The following is a 23,374-nucleotide window of genomic DNA, read 5'->3' as shown; positions in this document are numbered from 1 at the left end:
CGGAAGAACAGCAGCGCGGCCGGTAGTGCGTCATCAGCGACCCCGAAGCGCAGCCCTCGCTTGCCTCTCTAGGAATTGGAAGGAGCCTCTCGATAGGGGCCTCATAGAAGGCGGTCGTGGCCCGCGGCCTGGTTTCCCTCCAAGCCCAGTGGCGTGCCTGATGTCCCATGAAAGACTGCCTTCACCCGGAACACAGTGACCACCTGATGCCTGGGGAAAACTGTAGATGGGGGCGTTAGGGTTGGAAAGAGTGCTAAGTGGGAGTCAGAATGGGCCATCTCGGGCTTCCGTGGTGGCGTAGTGGTTAAGAATCGGCCTGCCAATGCAGGGGATGTGGGTTCAAGCCCTGGTCGGGGAAGATACCACATGCCAGGGAGCAACTAAGCCCGTGCGCTAAAACTACTGAGCCTGTGCTCTAGAGCCCGCGAGCCCACAACTCCTGAGACCACGTGCCACAACTACTGAAGCCCACTTGCCTAGAGCTGGTGCTCTGCAACGAGAAGCCACCCAGTGAGAAGCCCGTGCACCACAACGAAGAGTAGCACCCGATCGCCACAACTAGAGAAAAGCCCGTGCGTAGCAACAAAGACCCGAGGCAGCCAATAAAATAAATAAATTTTTTTATTAAAAAAAAAAAAAAAGAATGGGCCATCTCAGCAAGGGAGTAAGTAGTACATTCCATCTGCTAAAAATAGCTCCTGATTATGAACCTTGACCTCAACACTGGGCTCTGACCAGGGAGGCCGGCCTGGTGTTTCTTCTGGGCGTGAGTAGTCTGGTGGCAGACGAGATGGGAGCTCTGGCCGAAGGCCTTCCTGCACTGGGTGCGGCAATAGGTCTTCTTGCCCGTGTGGCTCTGCAGGTGCACCAGGAGGCAAGGGCTTCAGCTGAAGGCCTTGCGGCACTCAGGGCACACGCAGGGCTTCACCCCAGTGTGCACCCTCTGGTTCAGGCTCAGGTGGGAGCTGCGCGTGACGGCCTTCCCACACTCCCTGCACCCACATGACTTCTCCCGTGTGCATTCTCTGGTGGACCATGAGAGTGGAGCTCTGGCTGAAGGGTTTGCCACACTCAGTACACGTGGAGAGATTTTTGCTGGGGGCAAGAAGTGTTTTGTTTTTTTTTTAACTTTCATATACCCCCTGATAAAAAGGGAACAAGACTGGAAATGCACCATGCAAGGAAGTAGAATAACACTCCCTCTGGGATAAAGATATATCAATAACTGGCCTTTCATGGGCCTTCTCCTTTTTCAGAATAAAACGAAAACACACACTCATTCACAAGAGAGGTACTTGAAAAGAGGTGAAAAGAACAGAGTAAAGGCACCCATCTAACCACAAGTCTATCTGTAGCATCAGTCATATAAAGACTCTACATACATTAAATCAATATATTCCTGAATTGAATTCCCTTTGGATTAAAAACTGCCATTGAAAAAAGTTCATTAACAAGTCTCTCCTCACTTACTTGTCTGCAGGCTGTTCAGAATGCCCTGCTGTCCTGCTCCCCTCTTCTCTGGCTTCCCCAATGCACAAACCTCTGGAATCTCGCTCTGGAGTCTTAACAAAGAATTCTCCTTTCAGTTTGCTCTAGAGTCAAATCCTCCTTTTCAACTTTAGTCTCACTATCTGAGCAAGGCATAGAAGATAAAAACAAATAATATATAGCAAAAAGAAAAAGAGAATCAGCTTTATATTCTAGACAGGTAAAAGAGACTATATTGGGATTTGAGGAAACCCAATAAATGACTTCTCCCTTTAAAGTAACATGGGGGAATTCCTTGGTGGTCCAGTGGTTAGGAGTCCGTGCTTTCATTGTTGAGGGCCTGGATTTGGGGAACTAAGATCCTGCAAGCCATGGGGCATGGCCTAAATAAATAAATAAATAAAAGTAAAGAATCAACGTAGCACTGGGGCCAAGTGTGGTCTCTGGGGCCAGACTGCTGAGGTGAAATCCTGCCTCTGTCACAAGCAGTTACTTGACCTCTCTGTGCCTCAGTTTTCCTATCTGTAGAATAGGTTAATGCTAGTACCTATTTCATGATGTTTTTAGAATTAAAAAATTTAATGTCCATAAAGTGTTAGCTAGGTAAGTGTTAGCTATTAGTAAAATTCTCTGCTCAATTGACAAATAAGATATGCAAAGACCAATATATTATCTTTATTACTGAAAAGCTGATATTGTTGAATGTGGCTTATAGTTGCTGGCAAGTGAGGTTACTAACACCGAATCCCAGGATTAGACAGCATTAAGCACCCAGGGACACAGTGCTGGGCTACCATGGGTTTGCCCCTGTAACACCTGCAGCAAAGAGGAACAGGGCAGACACATGGTCTCTGTGGAAAAACTGGACCCTAAGGGTGAGGAAGGAGGAGGGCTGGCTTTCACACAGTCCACTTCTTTTCCAAAGTCATCAATCAAATCCAATCCCTTTTTGTCCTAGGGCAAGAGTGAGTGTGGGGTCAGAGAGAGGATACAAGTGTTACACCAGTGAGCTTCCTGAAACATCAGGAGTGAGGGAGTACAGTATTTAAATTCATAATTTTTCTATACACGCACCATGGTTTCAGAGTATGGGCAGAGGAAGAAAAAAAAAAAGAAAGGGCAGTAAAGGAAAGCTTGCATTCTGGGGAAGAGGCAGAGATGGCTCTGTCACTAGAAATGTTGTGCCCAGGGCGGGCCATGCCTGCAGACGTAAAGACTGCCAGGGCTTCCCTGGTGGTGCAGTGGTTGAGAGTCCGCCTGCCAATGCAGGGGACGCGGGTTCGTGCCCCGGTCCGGGAAGATCCCACCTGCCGCGGAGCACCTGGGTCCGTGAGCCATGGCCGCTGAGCCTGTGCTCCGCAACGGGGGAGGCCACAGCAGTGAGAGGCCCGCGTACCGCAAAAAAAATAAAAATAAAAATAAAGACTGCCAAAACAGGAGGGGACACACGGGATGTCTTGGGAACTGGCCAAAGCAGCAAGTGAAGGTCAGAGAAGGGCTTGGATGTAGACTGTGGGGTCCTAGGAGTCAAGGAGCTTGAGCACATCCCCCTTGCCAGCAAGAGAGAGGCAGGACGAAAACTCCTGAGAGGGAATTGAGGAGTCCATGCAATCAGGTGGGGCAGGGGAGCAGGGAGCTACGAGGTAGGCAGGGTCAAGGGCTTGCTGTGGGCAAAGCCAGGCACTGGGATTGGCAGTGGGGCAGGGAGGTGGTGCACAGAGGTGTGGATCCCCAGCCTCACAGCCTACAAGCTTAGTCTAGGTGGGAAGAGAGAACAGAGTGGCCGACCCTCCAAATCGGTGGGGATAGACACACTCTGCCCCTTTTCACCCCACATCTACAGGAAATAGAAAAGGAAAGAAGACCCACTCAAGGAGGTCCAGGAGAGGGAACTCGGCCTTTGCTTCCAGGAGGGCTGCAGAAGCAGGGGAGCGTCAAAACGCCAAGGAAGGGCTTCCTTGTTGGCGCAGTGGTTAAGAATCCACCTGCCAATGCAGGGGACATGGGTTTGAGCCCTGGTCCACGAAGATCCCACATGCCGCGGAGCAACCAAGCCCGTGCACCACAACTACTGAAGCGCGCGCGCCTAAAGCCCGTGCTCCACAAGAAGAGAAGCCACCGCAATGAGAAGCCCGTGCACCGCAGTGAAGAGTAGCCCCCGCTCACCACAACTAGAGAAAGCCCCTGCACAGCAAAGGAGACCCAATGCAACCAAAAATAGATAAATAAAATAAATTTATAAAAAAAAAACAAAAACAAACAAAAAATAACGCCAAGGAAGCTCCTTAGTGGAGCAGTCCAGTTTCCTCCCTTTGGGACTGGGAGAGCCAGGGAGGGAAGACTCAAGCCCAACACCGGGAAAGAGTGATACCTGGTCAAACTGTTTTTGAACACATTCTCGAAGAGCAAAGAACAGTTTGGAGGGTAGAGGTGGCCAGGGTCTACCTCAGTCCAGCCTGAGCCCTCACTGTGGTCTTATCTCCCATTCCCTAACCCCCTTCTCGGCTTCCCTGAACTTTCTGGTCATATTCATGCTCCCTAAAAAAGATTTCTTGCCTGTTTCTTTTCTCTCGTCTTCCTCATGGCCTGGAGCAGTCAATACTTGTCCTTCTACTCACCACAACTGCCCATCCACCCAGCCACCCAGCCATCCATCATCTGGAACTGGCTCAGGTCGCACCTGCCTCAGGGAGTCTTGGTCTGCCCCTCCCCAAGCTCCCAGTGACTGCCCCCCTCCTGTCTCCTCAACCACCTCGGCTATCCATCCCCACTGCTTTGACAAATGACTTCACATTTTTTTGTGAATTAGCTTTCTCTTTCCCATCTGTCCATTTTATCTTCCCAACGAGGCTATGAGTTTTTGCAGGGCCACAGCTGAATCCTACGATGCCTACAGCCTTCCTAACCTGGTGCATTGGTGCAGGTCTCCGTGAGGACACAGTGCTGGCTAGGCATAATCCCTGCCCTCAAATCTGCCAAGAGGAGGGACTTCCCTGGTGGCGCAGTGGTTAAGAATCCACCTGCCAATGCAGGGGACACAGGTTTGAGCCCTGGTCCAGGAAGATCCCACATGCCGCAGAGCAACTAAGCCCATGTGCCACAACTACTGCTACTGAGCCTGCACTCTAGAGCCCACGAGCCACAACTACTGAGCCTGAGTGCCACAACTACTGAAGCCCGTGTGCCTAGAGTCCGTGCTCCGCAACAAGAGAAGCCACCGCAATGAGAAGCTCGCTCACCGTAACGAAGAGTAGCCCCCACTTGCTGCAACTAGAGAAAGCCCGCATGCAGTAATGAAGACCCAGCACAGCCAAAAAAAAAAAGAGGCATATGCTGAAGAGTCATCTCCAGGAGGGGATGTGGGCCCCATACAGTCACAAAAGCATCCCTCCCAAAGAGTACACCTTCTCTTCTTGGACAGGGAGCTCAGCCTGACTAATGATCACAGCAATGTGACATGTCTGACAGTTCACAGCCTCGTCCTGGCCCCGTCTCCTTGAAGCTCACCACCCTGTGACACTGGCTGGGCAGGTGAGGAAATTGACTGGGAAGCTGGCTGGGCTGGTGAGGAGTCTGTGGCTTCCCAGAGATGACCCAACAAGTCAGAGGCAGAGCAGGTCCTCAAAGGACCCTCAGGGCTGCCTGGCACTCAGCACTCCGTACGAGCTGGCCACTTTGACACTGGGTTAATAAGAAAGAAATGAGCCCAGTGCATCTGGGCTAATACACCTAAAGGTCCAGGACCCACGGGGGAACCAAGAATGGCTTATGAGAAGGCCAGAAGGTGAGTCCCACCCCTGCCCCAACAACCCCTGGTCCTTTTCTCACCCTCTTCTAGGGCCAGCCTGTCTCCCCACCTCTCACGGCCAGCGATGGTCCACCAGGCTCCAAATGGGAGCTCCGCTCAGCCCTGCCGGTGGTGTTCCCAAGGCTAGAGCCACTGCCGGGGCTTCTCCTCTGTCAGGCTCACGGGGCTTGTCCTCACTCGCGTGCATCGCATTCTCACTCAACTCTCTGATGGCAAAGAAGAAACCCTGATGTATTCCTGACTGTGACTTCCTCGGGCTCAGGGAGTGTCACCTGAAGGGGAAGTAAACACTGTTCAGCACAGAGCTGGCCCATCCTGGGAGGGTCACTGGCTCTTGAAGGAGGCAGGGCCAGCTTTGGGACCAGGTCTCCTGTGAACACAGCTCACGACAGTGGGCACCCGTTGTTCCAAAGGCCCAGTGGTGCCCAGCAGGCTGGAAGGAAGGACAGGTGCTCCAAACCACCCCGGGCACTGGAAGCCACTCTAGCATCCATAGCTCTCTGGGACCAGGGCTCATCCATTCTGCTCTTGCCTCAGTCCAGACCCTGCCAGAGACTCTTACTTCCTGAGACATACCCTCATGGCTTCTTCTGGCCTCAGGGGTCACAGAAGCACCTGGCTCCTTCCTCAGCACAGTGGTTCCTTGGACTCTCGTCTAAACAGATTCTACCTTTTGGGACCTGAGTTATGACTTTACATCTCCCCTCCCTGACCTGTTTCCTGTCCTCTCAACAGCCAAGGCCTCTGCAAGGCCTCTGTTTCTTAGTCTCAAGCTTCAGGTAGATTTGGTGTAACTTCCAGCAGCAGTGATGGGGGAATCCAGCCCAGCTCCAGGGGCAGGACTGAGCTTGGCTAAGGCCTTTGCGGTCCCCAGTCCCTGCCCAGATGAGGGCCCACCGCCACCAGGGGACAAAAAGGAACAGCTGCTCGGCGGCTCCTGCCATTGATGTCTATGGGTGAGGCAGTCAGCAGGAACTGCACCCCATGTTGAACTGCGAAAGTAAAAATGTTTTCCCAGTCAGGTAAAGCTTGGCTTCCTTTATCCATGCCTACCCTGTCCTCCAGCAGGAATATGGCAGGTCTCTGCAACCAGGCAGCTTTTTAACGGTTACAGAGCCATTTCAAACTCATTTCATCCCAGCCTCCTACCTGGAGTGGAAGAGAGGACTTACGTTCGGAGAGGTTAGGGATTTGTCCTGGGTTGGAGGTAAATGAGGGGCAGGGCCAGTCTAGAATGCTCTCTTCCCCAACAAGAGGTTTGGGGAAATAATCCCGTCCGCAGCGGCACGTCTCCTTCGTGTCCACCGGCCCGAGGCCAGCGAAATGAGCTCAGCAGGACCGGGATCCCAGGGTCTTGGAGGAAGCCGCCCTTGAGCTGGTAGGAGCCCCTCCTCTTCCAACGCCCTGCCCCTCGCCCTCCCACCCTGTCCGACCCCTTTCCCCGCCAAGGCACTCTCTCCTCCACGTCTCTGCTCTTGCCCATCCCCACCGCATATTCTCCCCGCACGGGCCCGGCCCCATGCCCACTCCCCCCACTCCCCACTCCCCACCCCCGTGGCAGCCTTCCTCCTCCCCTTAAGCTGACCTCAGGCTGCAGCCCCTCCTCCGCTTTCACAATACACCCCCCACCACCACCACCCGCAGCGCCAGACTGCAGCCGCGTCCTCTCTCTCCCTCGCCCGGGACTGCGGAACCCGCCCTCTCCTCCATCCCCAGCAAGCCTGGCCCACCCCGCCCCTTCCGGCTATCCCCTCTTTCTCCGGCAGCTGCCCCTCCCCTGGGCCTCCACCCACGGCTCACCCGGGCATGAGCCTGTCTCTCCCAGACCGCGGACCCTCGGCGACCTGAGAGCGGCTCAGTGAAACGGCCGGGGTGGGAGCACTCGGCTGCCGGCTGCTGCCCCACAGCTCCAGGAAGCAGGGAGGTGCCTCCATCTTCGTGGTGCCCCCGCTCAGTTGCCCCTGCTGGACTCCGAGGAAAAGGGGAGGGCTGCGGAGCCAGGACCCAACTCGGTCCTTACTACAAAATGGATTTCAAACGGACCTATCTCAAAGACTAGGCGACATCATGGGACAATGTATAATCTTGAAGAGGGCAAGTCTTTGATTTGACATTAAATCCTAAATATCCGAACAGCAAAAACTAAAGTAAAAGGACTAACTGTAAACTGGGGAAAATGTTTGCACCACATCTGGCAGATGAGAAGAGTAACTTCTTTACTACAGAACTGGTAGAAATAAATTGCTAGGAGGATCAACAACCCAACAGAAAAACTTGTTAAGAACATGAGCAAGCAATTCACACAAAAAAGAAATACACCTGGCTTTTAAACACAAGACATGATATTCAGTTTCACTCATAATTGAGTGCAAATGAAAACATGAGAGCATTTTTCATCTATCAGATCAGAAAAGACAAACAATAGTTCTATAGAGGATTCAGGGAAGTGGGCATTTTCATACACATACTGTACTGGGAACTGCATTTGAAATTTCTATCAAAATATCAAAAGTACCTACCCTTTATCAATATATCCTGCAGACAAAGTCGTGCACATACCAAGGGCAGTGTGCCGGAATATTCAGCATGGCATTGTTTGCAAAAGCAAAAGATAGAAAAGACCCTACATGGCCACCAATAGGACCCTTGCTCATGAATCATGGTACATCCATACAACAAACTATCACACGGCAGGGAAAAGAAGAATGAGGTAGATCTTACAAGGTAACACTGAACCATCTCCAAGACACACTAAGCTTAGTGAATCCTAAGCTCGTGTGTGTGTGTGTGTGTGTGCGCGCGCGCGCGTGCGCGTCTAAGGGAGAATACAAAAGACTGTAAATGCATGTCTGGAAGGATCCCCCAAGGAAATTGACAACGGTTATCTCTGGGGTGCTCCTACATAGGGTACTCTGGACTGGGAGGGAGATGACTTTTTCATTGTCTGCTCTTGTACCACTGAACTTTTCACCCCAGGCAAGCCCTGTTCTTCCAATTTAACAAAGCACTTTTAGATGAGGAAAGGGGTTCATGGAGGCACACTGAGAAAGTAGCTTGGGAAAAGGGAGAACGGGCTTTGGCCTCAGTTATTCTAATCCTCTGACTACTTACTTTGAAAATGGAGGTAAGAGATCTTCCCTCCTCAGGTGAGGTCAGAATGAGATAGGAAACATTTGGCATTTAGCACAGTGCCTAGCACACAGGAACCCCTCAACTAACAGAGCAGTTACAACCTTGCTATTGGCCCAGCAGGGGGACCTGGGTAGCCAAGTAGCCTGCTAGGACTTGGGTTTCCTCCTTCTACACGTGGCGACACAGGGCAGCCCCACAAAGAAACCAGGACCTCTCGGGCCTGGGTCAGGCCCCATCTGTCACAGGTCACGTCTTACAGGGTGTGGAGGGCTGGATTTCCGGCTTGGGAATTGGCTGCTTGATCTTCCAAGCCCCAAAGGTGGCCTGCTCATCCCCTCTGTCCCTTCTCCTCTGGCCCCTGCCGCTGCTTGGGTCAGAATCCCAGGGTCTCTCTCGGACTCTGACAAAAGCTGTCTATATGGTCTCCCGGATCCTTTCTCCCCTCACCAGCCCAGCCTCCACACTCCAGCCACAACTGCATGTCACAAACATTGGGGTTACATATATGCCCCAGCTGAATCCCTTCGCCTGGCATTAGGTCCTTGGTAACTGGCCATCTTATTTCCCCAGACCCTTATTCTGCTGTTCCCCACTACCCATTCCATACCCCACAAGGATGCCTTACCACTCCAAACAAGCCATGGTCTTTTTATTAATTTTTCCCTTCTGATCATAAAAGTAATTCAGGCTCATTGTAGAAAATGTGGACAATGCAGGAAAATTCAACCACTGTTAATACCTGATGCACTTATTTCCTCCCAATCTTTTCTATACATGTACATTTAAGGAAACTGGGCTGTCTGTACACACCACTGAATTTTATACTTTGCCTTTTTAATATTATTGTGAACGTTTTATCGTATCACTAAATACTCTTTAAATTATGATTTTTGGTGGTTGCATAATATTCCATCACATTGTAATTTAATCATTCCACTGTTGTTAGTCATTTGGGTTGTTTCCATTTTTGTAAAATATGGACATTGATAAGTATATATACCATTGTCAAAATATTCATTTTTAGGATAGCTTTCTAAAAGTGGTACTACTGTATCAAAGGATATAACATTCTTTTTTAAATCGTTCAGCTTCCCCTAAAACAATAATGTATTAAAATGGTTTAAAATATATAAATAACAATGATGGGACAAGGGGAACAAATTTCTAGAAAATGGAAAATGGATGAAATGGTAACTGAGAAAGTTGGGTGGAGGGAGCGACGGCTTGAAACACTTGTTGAGGGCAAGATAGTGGAAGGATGCAGCTGAAGTACTTGCCGAACCCCAGCTGACTTGGGACTTGGAAACCCAAGGTGCAACGAAAGGTGAGAGGGAGAAGTGGGGCTAAAAATAAGGGTATTACCTGAAGGTATGTAATAACATTTGATACCCTTCTCTCCCACTCTAGAGAAGCACTTACATCATCCAAACCCCAGACAAAAACATCAGAGGATTTTTTGCTAAGAAAATGTAAGCACCCCAGCCAAAGATCTCTGCATTCTGGCATTTAGAGGTCGCCAGGGAAACAGCTTGCTCATTACCAACCACTCTAGAGGGAAGCCTTTTACTGAGCCAATCCCACTACCCACCTTCCCACCACACAGATATATGCATGTATTTGTGTGTGTGTGTATCACTAAGAATCACAATATATTTGAGGAAAGTCTCCAAAGACAGTCAACAAAATAAAGAGAAAAAAGGACCCAGAGCAGGTGAACGAAGATGGTGAGACAATTCATGTGACAGAAGAAACTTTTCAGAAAATCCTTCTAATTACAATACTCAGATTTGACAGGTATCTCTAAAATGAGAAAAGTATGCTACAAAAAAGGAACAAACTGAAAACAAGAAAAGGCTCTTAGAAATTAACTACTGCCAAAAATAAAAAAATTCACTAGAAAGGTTGAAAAATAATCAAGGTACTCTCCCAGAAAATGGCACAGGGAAATGGAAATACTAGAGAAAGTAGTTGACGATCAATCCAGAAGGTCCAACATTTGACTGACAGGAATTCCAGAAAGAGTGAGAATAGAAAAAAAAAATATGGAAACGGAGAACTGTCACATAAATAACATGAGAAAATTTCCAAGAGCAGAAGTACCTGAGTCGCTAGATTGAAAAATCTCAGAGTACATTAGGGAATTGAGTACATCAAGGATAAACAGGAGACTTTAAAAGCTTGAAAGGGGTGGGGAAACAGATCACAAAAATGTAAATTCTATTTATTGTCAAAGAAATAAGAATCAGACTGGAATCAGGCATCTCATTAGCAACATTGGATGTTATAAGTCAGGGAAGCAATGCCTACAAACTTTGGGGGAAATTTTTCAATCTAGAATTCCAGAGGCAAACTACCAATCAACTGTGAGGGCAGAGACAGTTGTTTTAGATATATAAGCACCCAACAATTTTGCCTTCCACATACTCTTTCTTGGCAAGTGACTTGACGTGCTGCAGTGAAATGAGTGTGTAAACGAAGAAAGGAAGAAATGTGGATTTTAGGATGCAATGGAGCCCAGTGTAACAACTGGACAGTACGCAGACAGAACATGAAGGACAGGGACTTTCCCGTTGGTCCAGTGGTTAAGACTCTGTGCTTCCATGGCAGGGGGTGTGGGTTCGATCCCTGGTTGGGGAACTAAGATTCCACATCCCACATGCTGCAGGGCATGGCCAAAAAAAAAAAAAAGTTAAAAAAAAAAAAAGAACATCAAGGACAGACTAGAGCAGAAGGCTGGAGGTCTCTGGGAGGGATATATACAGGAGAAAGGGGGACTCAGAAGAGTGTCTAATTGGACGGAGAATTTGAAAATAACTGAGGATATGTTAAAAGCAACCAGTACAAGGGAAAAAGAAAGACAACCAGAAACTTCGGTAAAAATTAAATGCTGCTCCAAAAAGGAAATATAATCACAATAAACTACGTAGGTCTGCAGTGAACAACATTTACACAGTCATAATAACATTCATGCTGTTTATTTCAACTTTCAGAACAAATCAATAAACAAAGCATAAAGACTATGGTTTCAGAACAGAATTCAAGAATTATCAGACTTGACATTGTCAGAGGCAGAGAGGCGGACAAGGGGAGGAGACAGAAGCAGGGTGCATCCCCCATTCTACAAAATGGAGAATTGAGATACTGTTTACAGTTAATACAATAAAACTAAATTTGTAGTTACAATAAATAATTTATTTTTCCTGATTATAAAATTTTTGTTCCTTATAAAAAATATGGAAATTACTTAAAAAAAAAACTTTTAATCACCCATAATTCCATTATCCCTAGGACCTGGGTTTGAGCCCAGGCTCTGCAATTTACCATTTGTATGGCTCTGAACAAGTCAACCATTTATAACATTTTCTTATATTTCCTTCATGTTTATCTATATACTTTCTCATAGTATATAGTGTACATAACAACATTATGTGAGAACTGTACTATATACACAATTTTGAATCCAGACTTTTTTCACTTTTAAGCATAAAGTAAAACTCTGGATACAAATATCATGCTCTTCAATACTTCTAAATATACTTCTTGGCCATAGGGCAGTCAGAGGTTTCCCAGAGATGGGCCCGAGCCAAATCTTAAAAGAAACCAAATGTTAGGCAAAGCAGACAGGGGCTGTGGGGCGTGGTGGTGAGGTATCACAGGCACCGAGGACAGTGTGAGCAAAGGCACGAGAAGAGCAAGCACGTGCCTCCAGGCTGCAGTAAAGGTGCGTGTGAAGTGAAGCGATGAGGCTGGGAAGAGCTCAGTAAATCATGTTGAGGGATCCAGACATCTTTCCCATGAGAGACATGAAAAGGGGGTATGGTAGACCTTGTTTGCTTTGGCAACCCAGGACCTAGCACCATGTTTGCCACAAAGAGAGTGCATAATAAATATTTTTGTAATCAACGCATGATACATCGGAAGCCAGAAATGCCTCCTGGGTTTCCAGTCTGGGTGCTGCATAATGCCACCATTTGCTGAGGGAGGGAAGCCAGGAGAAGCAAGACTGAAAAGGTTATGTATCTGGGCAACATCCTCAGAGATTCTGTAGTCTGACCTCATTTTTTAAAAAGCCACCATTTTGTAGCATGTGAGGGCAATTATGTAGTGCATCCCCAGGTCTGACTTGAGGCCCTGGAGGCTCCACGGATTGGCCTCAGCGAATTTATATGCCTCCACAAATAAGCACAGAACTGAGGGTGCAATCCGAGTTTCTCCTGAAGAGGGTCCACAACCTCCATCAGATTCTCAAAGGGGCTGTGACCCCAGAAAGGTTAGGCACACAACGGGAGAAGTGACAGAAGTGGGAGAAGGATGACCACCTATGGGAGGGAGGGGATCTAGAGCATAGAAAAAGGACTAGCTTCCTGAGCCTGGAGGAATTCACAGCCAATTGTGTTTGAGAGGGGTGTGTGTGTATGCGTGCTGATGAAGAATCTCTCCCCACAGAGCCTCCAAAGCACTTACACATGATTTCACTTCCTCATCCCTGTGCTCCACGTAACACACATCTGTTGGTCTCATTTGAGGGTAGAAACAGGCTTCTTGGCTCTACCCTTAATACTCATCACTAGGTCTGACTCTTTGTCTGAGATCTATAAGACTGATAGCTCTTGGCAACTTAAGAAAATGGGGCTTCAGAGTTCCCATCTACTTCTGGCAAGACCAGCCCAGAAAGAAGGGAGATGACCCCAAGGAAAAGGAAAACCTAAGCCAAGTCTGACAACAAAGGGTAGTCACTCCTCTCCTATCAGAAACCCTGTAGAAAAAAGTGGGAGGTAATTTATTTTGAGGGCTGGAATTTAATTGGGAGGGAAAGTTGTTATGAGGGGAAGGAACTGATCTGTCTAGTAACCTACTAGGCTCACAGAATTTGTGTAGGATCGGGGGTCCTGAATCTGGGTGTAGATTTGTGGAAACCCAGACCTGGAGATGAAATATAAGCAAAAATGTAAAAAGTCATTTTGTTGAATGAGGAACAGAAAAGCATGTTACGTAGAACTTGGTTTGCTCATATAAATAAAATGTTTGGTATATTCACTTAAAATACAAATACAGGAAGTTAGGTCACAGAGTCCCAGCAGCCAAGGGTTGTTAGAGGGACAGCAGGCAATGTAGTTACTGTCCTGTTTTGCTGAAACAGAACAATGCGCATCCAGATCCTTATATTGGAGTTCCCCTCCACCTTTGATCACACACATTTGTGGCCTGCAGGTTTTACTTGTCTGTAGTGGCTCAATCCCCTCCTAAGTTTTAAAAAATACTGAGGCCTAAAATGGAAAAATTTTCACATGTCCTAGATGATTCTAACATGCAGCCAAGGTTAAAAACCACTGCTGTAAAACGGTGGGTCAGTGATTCCCAAACTTGGCTTTATATCACAATCACCTGGATAGCTCTTCTGAGCTCCTTATGAATAGAAATCTCTAGCCAGGAGATCACAATCAGTCATGACTGAGTATTCAATTACGAGGATAAATATACAACGTGTGGCTCAAACAGTTTAACCATCTTAATGGTCACAAATCCCAGCTGATACCTTTCAGGAAAGTACACTTTTGGTCTCTTGGTGGGTCAGGGTCACGGATCTACCCCAAATCTTCAGACCTGCTTGCCCTCTCTAAGCCTCCTGATCATGCAGGGGGAAAAACCTAACTTGTTCCTAATCTCAGCGGAGACATGCGGTGTTATCTTTGGGTCTTTCCACTCCCAGACAGGGGACAGAAAGAGTCACTACCAGGGTCTGTGAGGGCATGGGCATTTTTGATTCTTACTTTTGAACTGTATTGATGTTTTTGTATTTGTGTCTATATGATTTAGAGTGAAACTGGGAGAAGTTGTCACACATGCTCTGATGAAAGACTGTGGTCAAGGGGGGAAAAAGAAGTTAATAAGCTTTCTTGTGTATGCCTTCTGTATGTGAAAGTGCTCTGTAAACTACAAAACGCGATGCTAATATTTAGTCTTGTAGAAATGACACAATAAATGCGTGGACTTATGCACGAGAGGTGCCCCCAACTGCTTTCACCAGGTATAGCATTTATGATAAACACTCCTGCTTGCTGAGAGCGGGAGTGGAGACAGACCCAGAAATTAGGAGACTCAAACCCCAGCCTTAGCCTTAGATTTGCTGCTTGCTGGTCACACTGCCTAAGGCAAACCCCCCAATCTGTCACCTCAGTTTCCTCACCTATATATATATATATATATATATATATATATATATATATATATATATATACCTTTTCTATATACCCTTTTCTCAGGCTTTCCCACAGATCTGGGTGGGGTTACAGGTGGTGAGACATGGGATAAACATAGAAGAACAGAGGGAACCTGGATTTAGGACCTGGGTCTGAATACAGGCTGTCACTTGTTACTTGGTCTTGTGTTAAATGACCTCTCTCAGGTAAAGGGGGCAAACACCTCTTTCAGTGTTACAAGGATTAAGGTAATGATCTATCTGAAAGTATGAGGTAAGTGCCGGGTATCATGACTCTACACATGAAGGTACACAAAGAATCAAGTTCTATATAAATACAAGGCAATATTATTACATAACTCTACCTATTGCATAGTTGTAGAATTTGTTTTTCCGGGAGTAAAGGCTCAATGGTAACAAAGGTATCTTACCTTAGCCAGTTTCTTCATCCTTCTAAGTTTGCATATTCCAATACCTTTGAACTTCTAAAAAAAACAAATGAAGACCTTAGGAATCCCACTCTGCTTCCTCCCTCTCTTTTCATTTCCCTCTTGGCTCCTCTCAGAATTAGAAGGGCTCCATTATTTCTTCTAAAGACCATCCAGAAAGTGACAATGACACCCAGCTGAGCCCCCTGCTTGGGCCTGAGCAGAATGAGAGCAGAGACAAAGCGGGCATACCTCCAGGGAAGCTTTATTCTCTGATGCCTCTATCTGGGAAGGGGGCTGCTAGCAGCGTCTCACTCAAACGGAATGCAATGGCAACTGGGGTTAAGTTATGGGAAGAGCTGTTGACCTTAGCAAGGGGACACAGCCCAGCTGCGTCTGTGGCTGTCTCCATCAGTCCTCAAGTGCTTGGCCATGCAGGCTGGGAAATGGTCAGAAGAGACTCTCGTCAGAGGTCCCCAGAGCTTTACCACAACAACGTTCATGAGGTACAGATGATGAGGGAAACGAATGTTTCCTACTTCCATCCATGTTAGGAGCAGTAGATGGTTAGTAGGGTTTTTTTTTTTTTTTTAATTACCTAGGGAATGGAAAACCTATAAACGTTTATAGGTGAGTTGTTGGTGAACCGCTACCCCAAGTGGTTTCCTTAATGAGTCGCTGCTTAACCCAAAATATTAGAATACAAGGTTCAAAGCTCCGGAATTCCATCAGGCAGACCTCCACCAGTAACCTGCCCATTGCCCAAGAAATTACCAGAGTTTTCAAAAACAAAGTTAAGTGAAAAATGCCTTTCCCCCAAAGGGATCTTTATCACTGAGCTCTGTATGATCCATTTCTAAGAAAGCCACATTCCACTTCAGACACCATGACCACTTGGGGCACCAAGTGAAAAACAAAATCCTTGCCTTGAGGCCTTCGTTTTTATTTTCTTTAAATTAGCCTCTGAAATGCCCCTCTTGTGTTTTGCACTGCACTCCTGAAAACTATTACTTTTAAGGACAGAGCAGGCCTCGTTTTCACCAAGGAGGAGAAAACAGCCAAGAGGTGTCTGACTTGGAGGGGCGGGGGCAGGGGCGGGAGGTTCTCACTGGCGCCTGGAGGTCTCCCTCGTCCTCTATGTGCTCTCAACGAGATGGGTTCTGTGGTGGCGCATGAGGTGTGAGTTGGAGATGAAAGCCGCGCCGCACTTGGCGCACTCGTAGGGCTTCTCCCCGGTGTGGGTTCTCTGGTGCACGGTGAGGCTCGACCTCTGCCGGAAGGCCTTGCCACACTCGCTGCACGTGTACGGCTTCTCCCCATTATGGATCCTCTGATGAATCAGCAGGTACGAGCTGCAGGTGAAGGCCTTCCCGCACTCATTACACACATAAGGAAGGTCCCCGCTGTGAATCCTCTGGTGCACGATAAGGCAAGAGAGCTGACTGAAGGCCTTCCCGCACTCGCTGCAGTCGTAAGGTTTCTCCGCGGTGTGGATTCGCTGGTGCACAATAAGGTGTGAAAAACAACTAAAGGCTTTTCCGCACTCTTTGCACTCGTATGGCTTCTCACCAGTATGGCTTCGCTGATGCACGATAAGATTTGCGCTCTGGGTGAAGGCTTTGCCGCAGTCATTACAGGCGAAGGGCTTCTCCCCGGTGTGGATCCTCTGGTGGACAATGAGGTTTGAGCTCCGAGTAAATGTTTTCCCACACTCGTTACATTCATAGCATTTTTCTGTAATGTGGACTTTCTGGTGCCGGGCAAGTTGTGAGCTGTAACTGAAGGCTTTCTCGCATTCACTGCACTTAAAGGTTTTCTCTAAGGAGTGGATTTTTTGATGTACAGTCAGATTTGAACTCTGAGTGAAGGCTTTCCCACACTTTGAACAAACATACGGTTTCTGTCCAGTGTGGATTCGCTGATGCACAACAAGGTTTGCACTCTGAATGAAGGCCTTCCCACACTCATGACATTCGAAGGGTTTCTCTCCAGTGTGGATTCGCTGATGCACTACAAGGTTTGCGCTCTGACTAAAACCTTTCCCACACACACTACATGTAAAAGGTTTCTGCCCAGGCTGGCTTTTCTGATTTTTAACAGAGCCAGAACCAAGGCTATATCTCTCCTCAGATTTGTGACACTTCTGGTCTTCCTCTTCTTTGAAGTTTTCAGGTATGTGACAGTCCTTCACTGCCACTTGTCTGAAATCTTTCTTTTCCCTCTTTATTCTCTGCCTTTTTAACATGTTCCCTTTTTCACAGCCTTCTCCTAACTCAGGTCCTGGAGGGTCAACTTTCTGGATTCTTCCTGATATTATGAAAGGTTTTTCTGCTTCATCACATATCTCAGTTTTTGGAACCAATAACTGTGGGTTCTTGGTTTCAGCACCTGAAACAGCAAACAGAAAAAATATATGTCAGATTTTTTTGGCCTAGAAAAAGAATAGGATAGTCAAGTCATAACGGTCAGGAAGCGTGTGACTTCAGCTGTGAGCTGCAGGTCATGCAGTAACTGCACAGGGGAATCTAATGTCCAAAGACATCCTACTGCCACAGGCCAGGGCAACTCTCCAGCCAATAAGATGAGTGGGTGGGACAGGGATGTTGTGAGGCACAAACCAATACTGGGCAAGGAGGACAGCCCAGTTTGGTTGCCAGGCTAAGGCCATCACAGTCATTCAGAAAGAAGGGCAATGTCAGAGAAAGGGAATGCCTGAGCGCTGGATACAGCAAAGCCCTGAATGCGACAACAACAAAAAAAAACCCTGAAAGGCTAATCTTTTTCTGGTTATTTCTATTACTACTGCTCTGATTTCTCAATCTACTCCACTTCTCTCCCTGCAGTTTAAAACTGTTATTACATCTCCTTTTCTTCCTTCTTATCTTACTTTCTCCCTGTTACCTCTTTCCCCTACTGCCTCTCCACCCTTCCTTTCCTGGTTTTTATGTAAAAACATTTTTTGTTTGTGAAATATTCTGAATTTTTCTAGATGTATAAAGGACATAAAAATAAGTTATGCTTAAAAGCTTAAAAACTTGGCTTTAAATGTATAAACTTTAATAAATTCAATATTAATGAATACATACCAAACTGTAGATAAAACTCACAAACATTAACATCAAAATTTCCAAAGTACTTTCATGTACATTATACAATTTTATCATCAAGATGAAACTGTTCTCCTTCACTTGTATGGAAGCTAAAAAAGAGCAAGGCTGTTCTTCCTCACTGCTATATCCCTAGCACCTATCACACTGCCAGCTCCCAGGAAGCAGGCCCCCAACGAATCTTGTATTTACTGAATGAATGCACCCCAGTTTACAGAATAGGAAATGGACGTCCAGAAGAGAAAGGATTTGCTCAAGGTCAAAGAGTTATCAGAGGTAGGGCAACAACTACACTCGTGACTCCCTCTCAATTCCTAGAGCTCAGTGATCTCGCTATTACCTTTTTTTTTTTTTTTTTAATATTTATTTATTTGGCTGCACCGGGTCTTAGTTGTGGCATGTGGGATCTTCGCTGCAGCGTGCAGGGTCTTTAGTTGCGGTATGCAGGTGCTTAGTTGTGGCCTGTGGGATCTCGTTCCCTGACCAGGGTTTGAACCCGGGTCCCCTGCATTGGAGCTCAGAGTCTTAACCGCTGGACCACCAGGGAAGTCCCTCGCCATTACCTATTACAACAGAAATGGCTGGCAGAAAGGTGAGTCCTGGCTAGGAATAGCAGAGCAAGAAAACAGTGGTCATTCCTGGTGGATGGGGGCAGCTGCTGGAGTTAAGACTATAAATGACTGACTGATAAAGCAAGGAAACAGAAAAGAGGTGATACACAGGGGAATGCTCCAGAGACAATGGAGCAGAAAGCAGAAAGCGGGAAACAGAAGCTGCTGAGAGTTTGGGGAATTAAAGAAGAGACAAGAAAATGAAAGGTGGCAATCCTAGCCTTCCCTACAACACTGGTTTAAGAAAATGACTTGGCTTGCAAATGCCTGAGTAATTGGCTAGGGAGGAGAATAGGTTCAGGATATTCAGGCACAGCCCTATACTCATAGCATATGAGTACCAGAGGGGTCTTGGCAGTTATCCAGGGATTGCTTCCACAACACAGGACTCATGGCTACCACACTGTTGACCCACAGTTACATGTCACTCCTTCACAGGCACGCTGCCGCCACTGCTAGCCACACACATCCTGAGTCCCAGATTAGAGAACCAGGTGATAAGCCAGCCATCAGTAGCCTCCGTGAAGACCTAGCTTTAAACCTCATCATGGCTGATGCAAGTGCTCAAAATCCTCTGGAATCTGCACAAAGATCTTTGAAAACAGAACACCTCCAGGGCATTTCCTCAAAATATCACCACAAAAGGTGACCCTTCCTACCTTAGCCAGCTTCTCTTGCAGGCTCACCAAGCTACAATAAACACGAAGCATATGAAGAGGACATGTGTCTACACGGGTGAATAAATATGAAACGTGCTGAACAATAAATGTGATTAAAAGGTAAATTTGGAGTTCACCTGTGTTTGTCTGGTGTCTTTTTGAGACTGTGCAAAATAAGCCACTTCCTGTGACAAATGCATAGGCATCTTTCAGTATTCCTCTGTCCAGCTCTCCCTGACACTTTCAACACCTCAATACTCTGTTGCTGAGGTTAGGAGACGAGACCACCAGTCTCTGAAAAGATTTTGAGAAACCTCAATGGTCAGATTCTGAATTGGGGTTGAACCTCACCTAGACAGGTCATGTTCCCATGAGTCTCCAGTAGCTCCCTCTTGGCCAGAGTCTCTGGTAATGAGGAGCTGCCTGGGGTTGAAGCAGCAGACGCCTCCAGTGTTGGTTTCAGGACAACAGCCATGTCCCAGAACATGTTCTGACCCTAGAAACAAGCAGGCACAGGTGGGTTTATGAGGAGACTGTCACTGGGAGATGGTACAATTATAGCTTTGAGGTTGAGAATATAAGCACCTGTTCTTGGAGACCGTAAAATAAAAAATTTAAAAAAAAGAAAGAAAAGTACCAAACATTTAAAGATAAAGAAAGGAAAAGGAAGCCAGAGTCTTCCCTAATTCCCAAGATGGGGTGGGCAGAGAAGCAAGCCTGCTACCTTCCTCCTGAACACTTTGATTTCATCTCATTGTCCACTTCAGCACCCAAACCTAACTTGCCAGTAAGAGCACAACACAAGAGAGCATATGGGGAGATTTTCCAGAGTAGACTTTCCCAAGGTCTAAAGATCAAAGAAGCAAGGTTCTAATCATATTATTACAGAGAGGCTTTGGGGAACCTCAGGCCTCATTTGGCTAGTGATGGAAAAGTGTGTGTTTGAAAACATACAGCCTCACAAACTCAAATCGTGGTCTGCAGATCAGCAGAATCACCATCACCTGGGAGCTTGTGAGACCTGCAGAATCTCAGACCACACCCCAGGCCTCCTGAATCAGAATCTGAATTGTAACAAGATCCCCTCCCCCACATCCTGGTGATTCCTATGCATATTAAAGTTTGAGAAGTACAGGTTACAGTCATCAAATCCTACCTAGAATCACCTGAAGAGTTTTTTTTTAAATACAGAGTTCTGGGTCCCATCCCCCAGAGATACTGGTTTAACTGACATGAGGTAGGGCGTGGGTATCATGATTTTATAAGAAGCTCCCCAGGTAATTGCAAACTGTAGCACAGTTTGAGAAGCACTGGGTTATAGAAAGTAGAGTGTCACATCAATAAAATAATATAATGTTTCAATTATACTGCAAAAGACTAGAGGCCAGAGCCCTCACCAGACAACAAGACTACAGATGTGGGAGCAGAGGGATAGGGTCCCCTCTGAAATCACTTGAGATCTTTAGCTGTCTGCTGTCTCCTTCCTCCTTCCTCCTTCCTCCCAGACCATTGTTTACCTTTTCCTCCTGTTCTGATACATCGAGGCCTGTCTGAGGACACTCCCCCGGAGCCCAGACTTTGATGTTTTCAGAGTGCACTTGTTGGCTGGATGCCTGACCCACGAAGGTTTCCTCCTCTTCCTCCTCCTTTTTCACTGTCACTGGGCCCCAAGGGGCCAGGGTCATGGCCTCTCTCAATTCTGTAGTCATCCTCTCTGCTCAGCAGGGGAACTCCTATAGCTGGGGGCTGCCCAGCAGAAGTCAAGCCCCATGTAATCTTTAAGTCTCAAAAGCTTCTTCTTGAGTTTCTTCCCGGGGCCTGGATGAGTAATGTCTACTAAGAAATCAGAAAACACTGTTAGCAGTAGAGGAGGTCTGCCTGGATGCCACCAAGCCCACAAGCCAATGTCACCAGTGTCGAGGCAGCAGCCACGAGAGCTACAGGGTCTGCTCTACTCAAGAGGATGGAAGGAGTTGTACTGTATACAAGCGATTTATCCCCACAATAATCACATTACAAACACCTTTATATAATATTTATTGATTTCCCCCGATTATAAAGTTAATACGTTTTAATGGTAAAAACTTAAAAAATACATAAAATGATTAAGAAAAATTACCCCTGGTTCATCTCCAAAGAGATAATCGCTGTTTATTAAAGAATTTAAGATATTTCTTTTAAGGAAAAAACCTCCAACCATACTGACAATTATGACTTACATTTCTTAACTATGGTTTCTTTTTAAGAAAGGACATTACAATGCAAAGTTTTTCGTTTGCTTGGTTGGCTTTTTTAAATCACCAAGGACAACAGCATGAACAAAAGACTGCAACCTGAACTGTTTGCTTTTTGAACTCAATTTCTATGTTTCACAATAGTCTTAGGTAGATGTTTCAATATAAGTACATATAGCACCACCTCCTTCTACCATGGTACTCTTAAGTTACAGCTACATTATAATTCACTTAAACAGCCCCTATTTATTTATTTTAAAGTGTTTATTTATTTGGTTGTGCCAGGTCTTAGTTGCGGCTCGCTGATTCCTTAGTTGTGTCATGAAAACTCTTAGTTGCAGCATGCATGTGGAATCTAGTTCCCTGACCAGGGATCGAACCCGGGCCCCCTAACCACTGCGCCACCAGGGAAGTCCCCAGCCCCTATTTATTAGCCACTGCTTTAGTAAAAGGACTTTTGTTTCCAGTTTATTTTCTTAATAATTGTTAAGATTCTTTTCATGCAAATAGTTTTTTTCTGCTGCTGAGTTATTCCTTTACAATAGTGGGATTACTGATTGAAGGATTTTATGAGTGACATGTATTGCCAAATTGCTTTCTTTTCTTTTCTATTTTATTTTTAAAAATATTTATTTATTTGGCTGCGCCGGGTCTTCATTGCAACATGCAGGATCTTTTAGTTGCAGCATGCAGGATCTAGTTCCCTGACCAGGGATCAACCCGGGCCCCCTGCATTGGGAGCGAGGAATTTTAACCACTGAACCACCAGGGAAGTTCCCCAAATTGCTTTCTAAAAGGACTGCACCAAATCATACCACCACCAACTTAACAGTACCCCTGTATCATAGCCAAACCAACAGATTTTTTTAAAATTTGTGAGTAAAATAACCTTACCATTTTAGTTGATTATGAAGAAACTGAAATTTTCCTATTCCCCTTTAGATGTCTTATTAGGAAAAAAAGTGCTACATTTCATTAAGTCCCTTTTTGCTGTTACTGAAGTGATCACATACTTTATCCTACATTAACGTACTGGCAAGTTAATGTATACACTGCATCTCTTCAATAATGCAATATTTTCAGTCCTGCAACACATCTTTAATTCTGGAGAATTATTCTTTCCATGACTATCTGAATTCTACCAGGGAAGAAGGCCCTTAACACTCGTTTCACCTATCTATACGCAAGATTGCCTACTTTGAGTATTGTCATCAGATTGCTGATCAAACTCTAATCGGCCTCCAGCCCTAGACAGCAAAGTCTCCTAACAAGGGTTTCCTTTCAATGTCCTTTCCCTAGTTCCAAACGTGGCAACGCATCTCCTCCTTCTCCAGGCCCCACGCAGCCCTGTTGCGGGGTCGACCCTGGCCCCTGGGGCGGTCCGTGTCCAACCTCCCGCGGGCTAGGCACCCCCATAAGTAGGCGAGAGCCGAGTTTCCGAGGTGGCGGGGCGCGGAGCCGCCTCCGGACAGACAGGGCTGGGATCCCCGAGGGGAGGACGGGGCTACCGGCCCCTGGGATGGCCGCTCCCTCACCACCGACGTTCGCGCCCAAGCCACGCCAACCCCGCTCACCGTGCGCGGAGAAGAAGCCCGGCCGGAGCTCGCGGGCCCTGGAGCAGAAAGCGAGCGGCCGCGACCCCTGCGCCTACCGGCGCGAGAACAATGACCGGACAGGAAGTGCCTGGGGACGGGCTTCCGGCTCCCCA

General features: G+C 46.8%; 1 protein-coding gene across 3 annotated transcripts; it reads right to left on the bottom strand.

The window, feature by feature from the left end:
• Positions 1-11,451: 11,451 nt before the first annotated feature.
• ZNF35 (zinc finger protein 35) lies at positions 11,452-23,330 on the bottom strand. Of its 3 annotated transcripts, XM_082639852.1 has the most exons (5): positions 23,241-23,330; positions 20,950-21,268; positions 19,784-19,928; positions 16,165-17,443; positions 11,452-15,112 (listed from the first exon to the last, which is right to left on the bottom strand). In XM_082639852.1, exons 2-4 carry the CDS (start codon positions 21,139-21,141, stop codon positions 16,191-16,193), a joined length of 1,590 nt encoding a protein of 529 aa, XP_082495978.1. In that variant the 5' UTR covers positions 21,142-21,268; positions 23,241-23,330; the 3' UTR covers positions 11,452-15,112; positions 16,165-16,190. The 3 variants fall into 3 exon arrangements, with proteins under 3 accessions (XP_082495978.1, XP_082495976.1, XP_082495977.1); XM_082639850.1 differs by having other exon boundaries at positions 11,452-17,443; XM_082639851.1 differs by having other exon boundaries at positions 11,452-17,443; positions 20,950-21,265.
• Between the last annotated feature and the right edge of the window lie 44 nt (positions 23,331-23,374).

Source organism: Mesoplodon mirus (genome assembly GCF_964341445.2).
Source record: "Mesoplodon mirus genome assembly, chromosome: 12".
In the NCBI taxonomy this organism is placed as follows: Eukaryota; Metazoa; Chordata; class Mammalia; order Artiodactyla; family Ziphiidae; genus Mesoplodon; species Mesoplodon mirus.
This window is presented reverse-complemented; position numbering and strand designations above follow the sequence as displayed.

What these genes read in the sequence shown, in the direction of transcription:
- ZNF35 (XM_082639850.1), bottom strand. Translation starts at nt 21,141, where the DNA reads ATGACTACAGAATTGAGAGAGGCCATGACCCTGGCCCCTTGGGGCCCA. An exon ending in TATCAGAACAGGAGGAAAAG is followed by an intron (nt 19,929 to 20,949) that starts GTAAACAATGGT and finishes GCTTGTTTCTAG; the next exon opens with GGTCAGAACATGTTCTGGGA. An exon ending in TGGGAACATGACCTGTCTAG is followed by an intron (nt 17,444 to 19,783) that starts GTGAGGTTCAAC and finishes TTGCTGTTTCAG; the next exon opens with GTGCTGAAACCAAGAACCCA.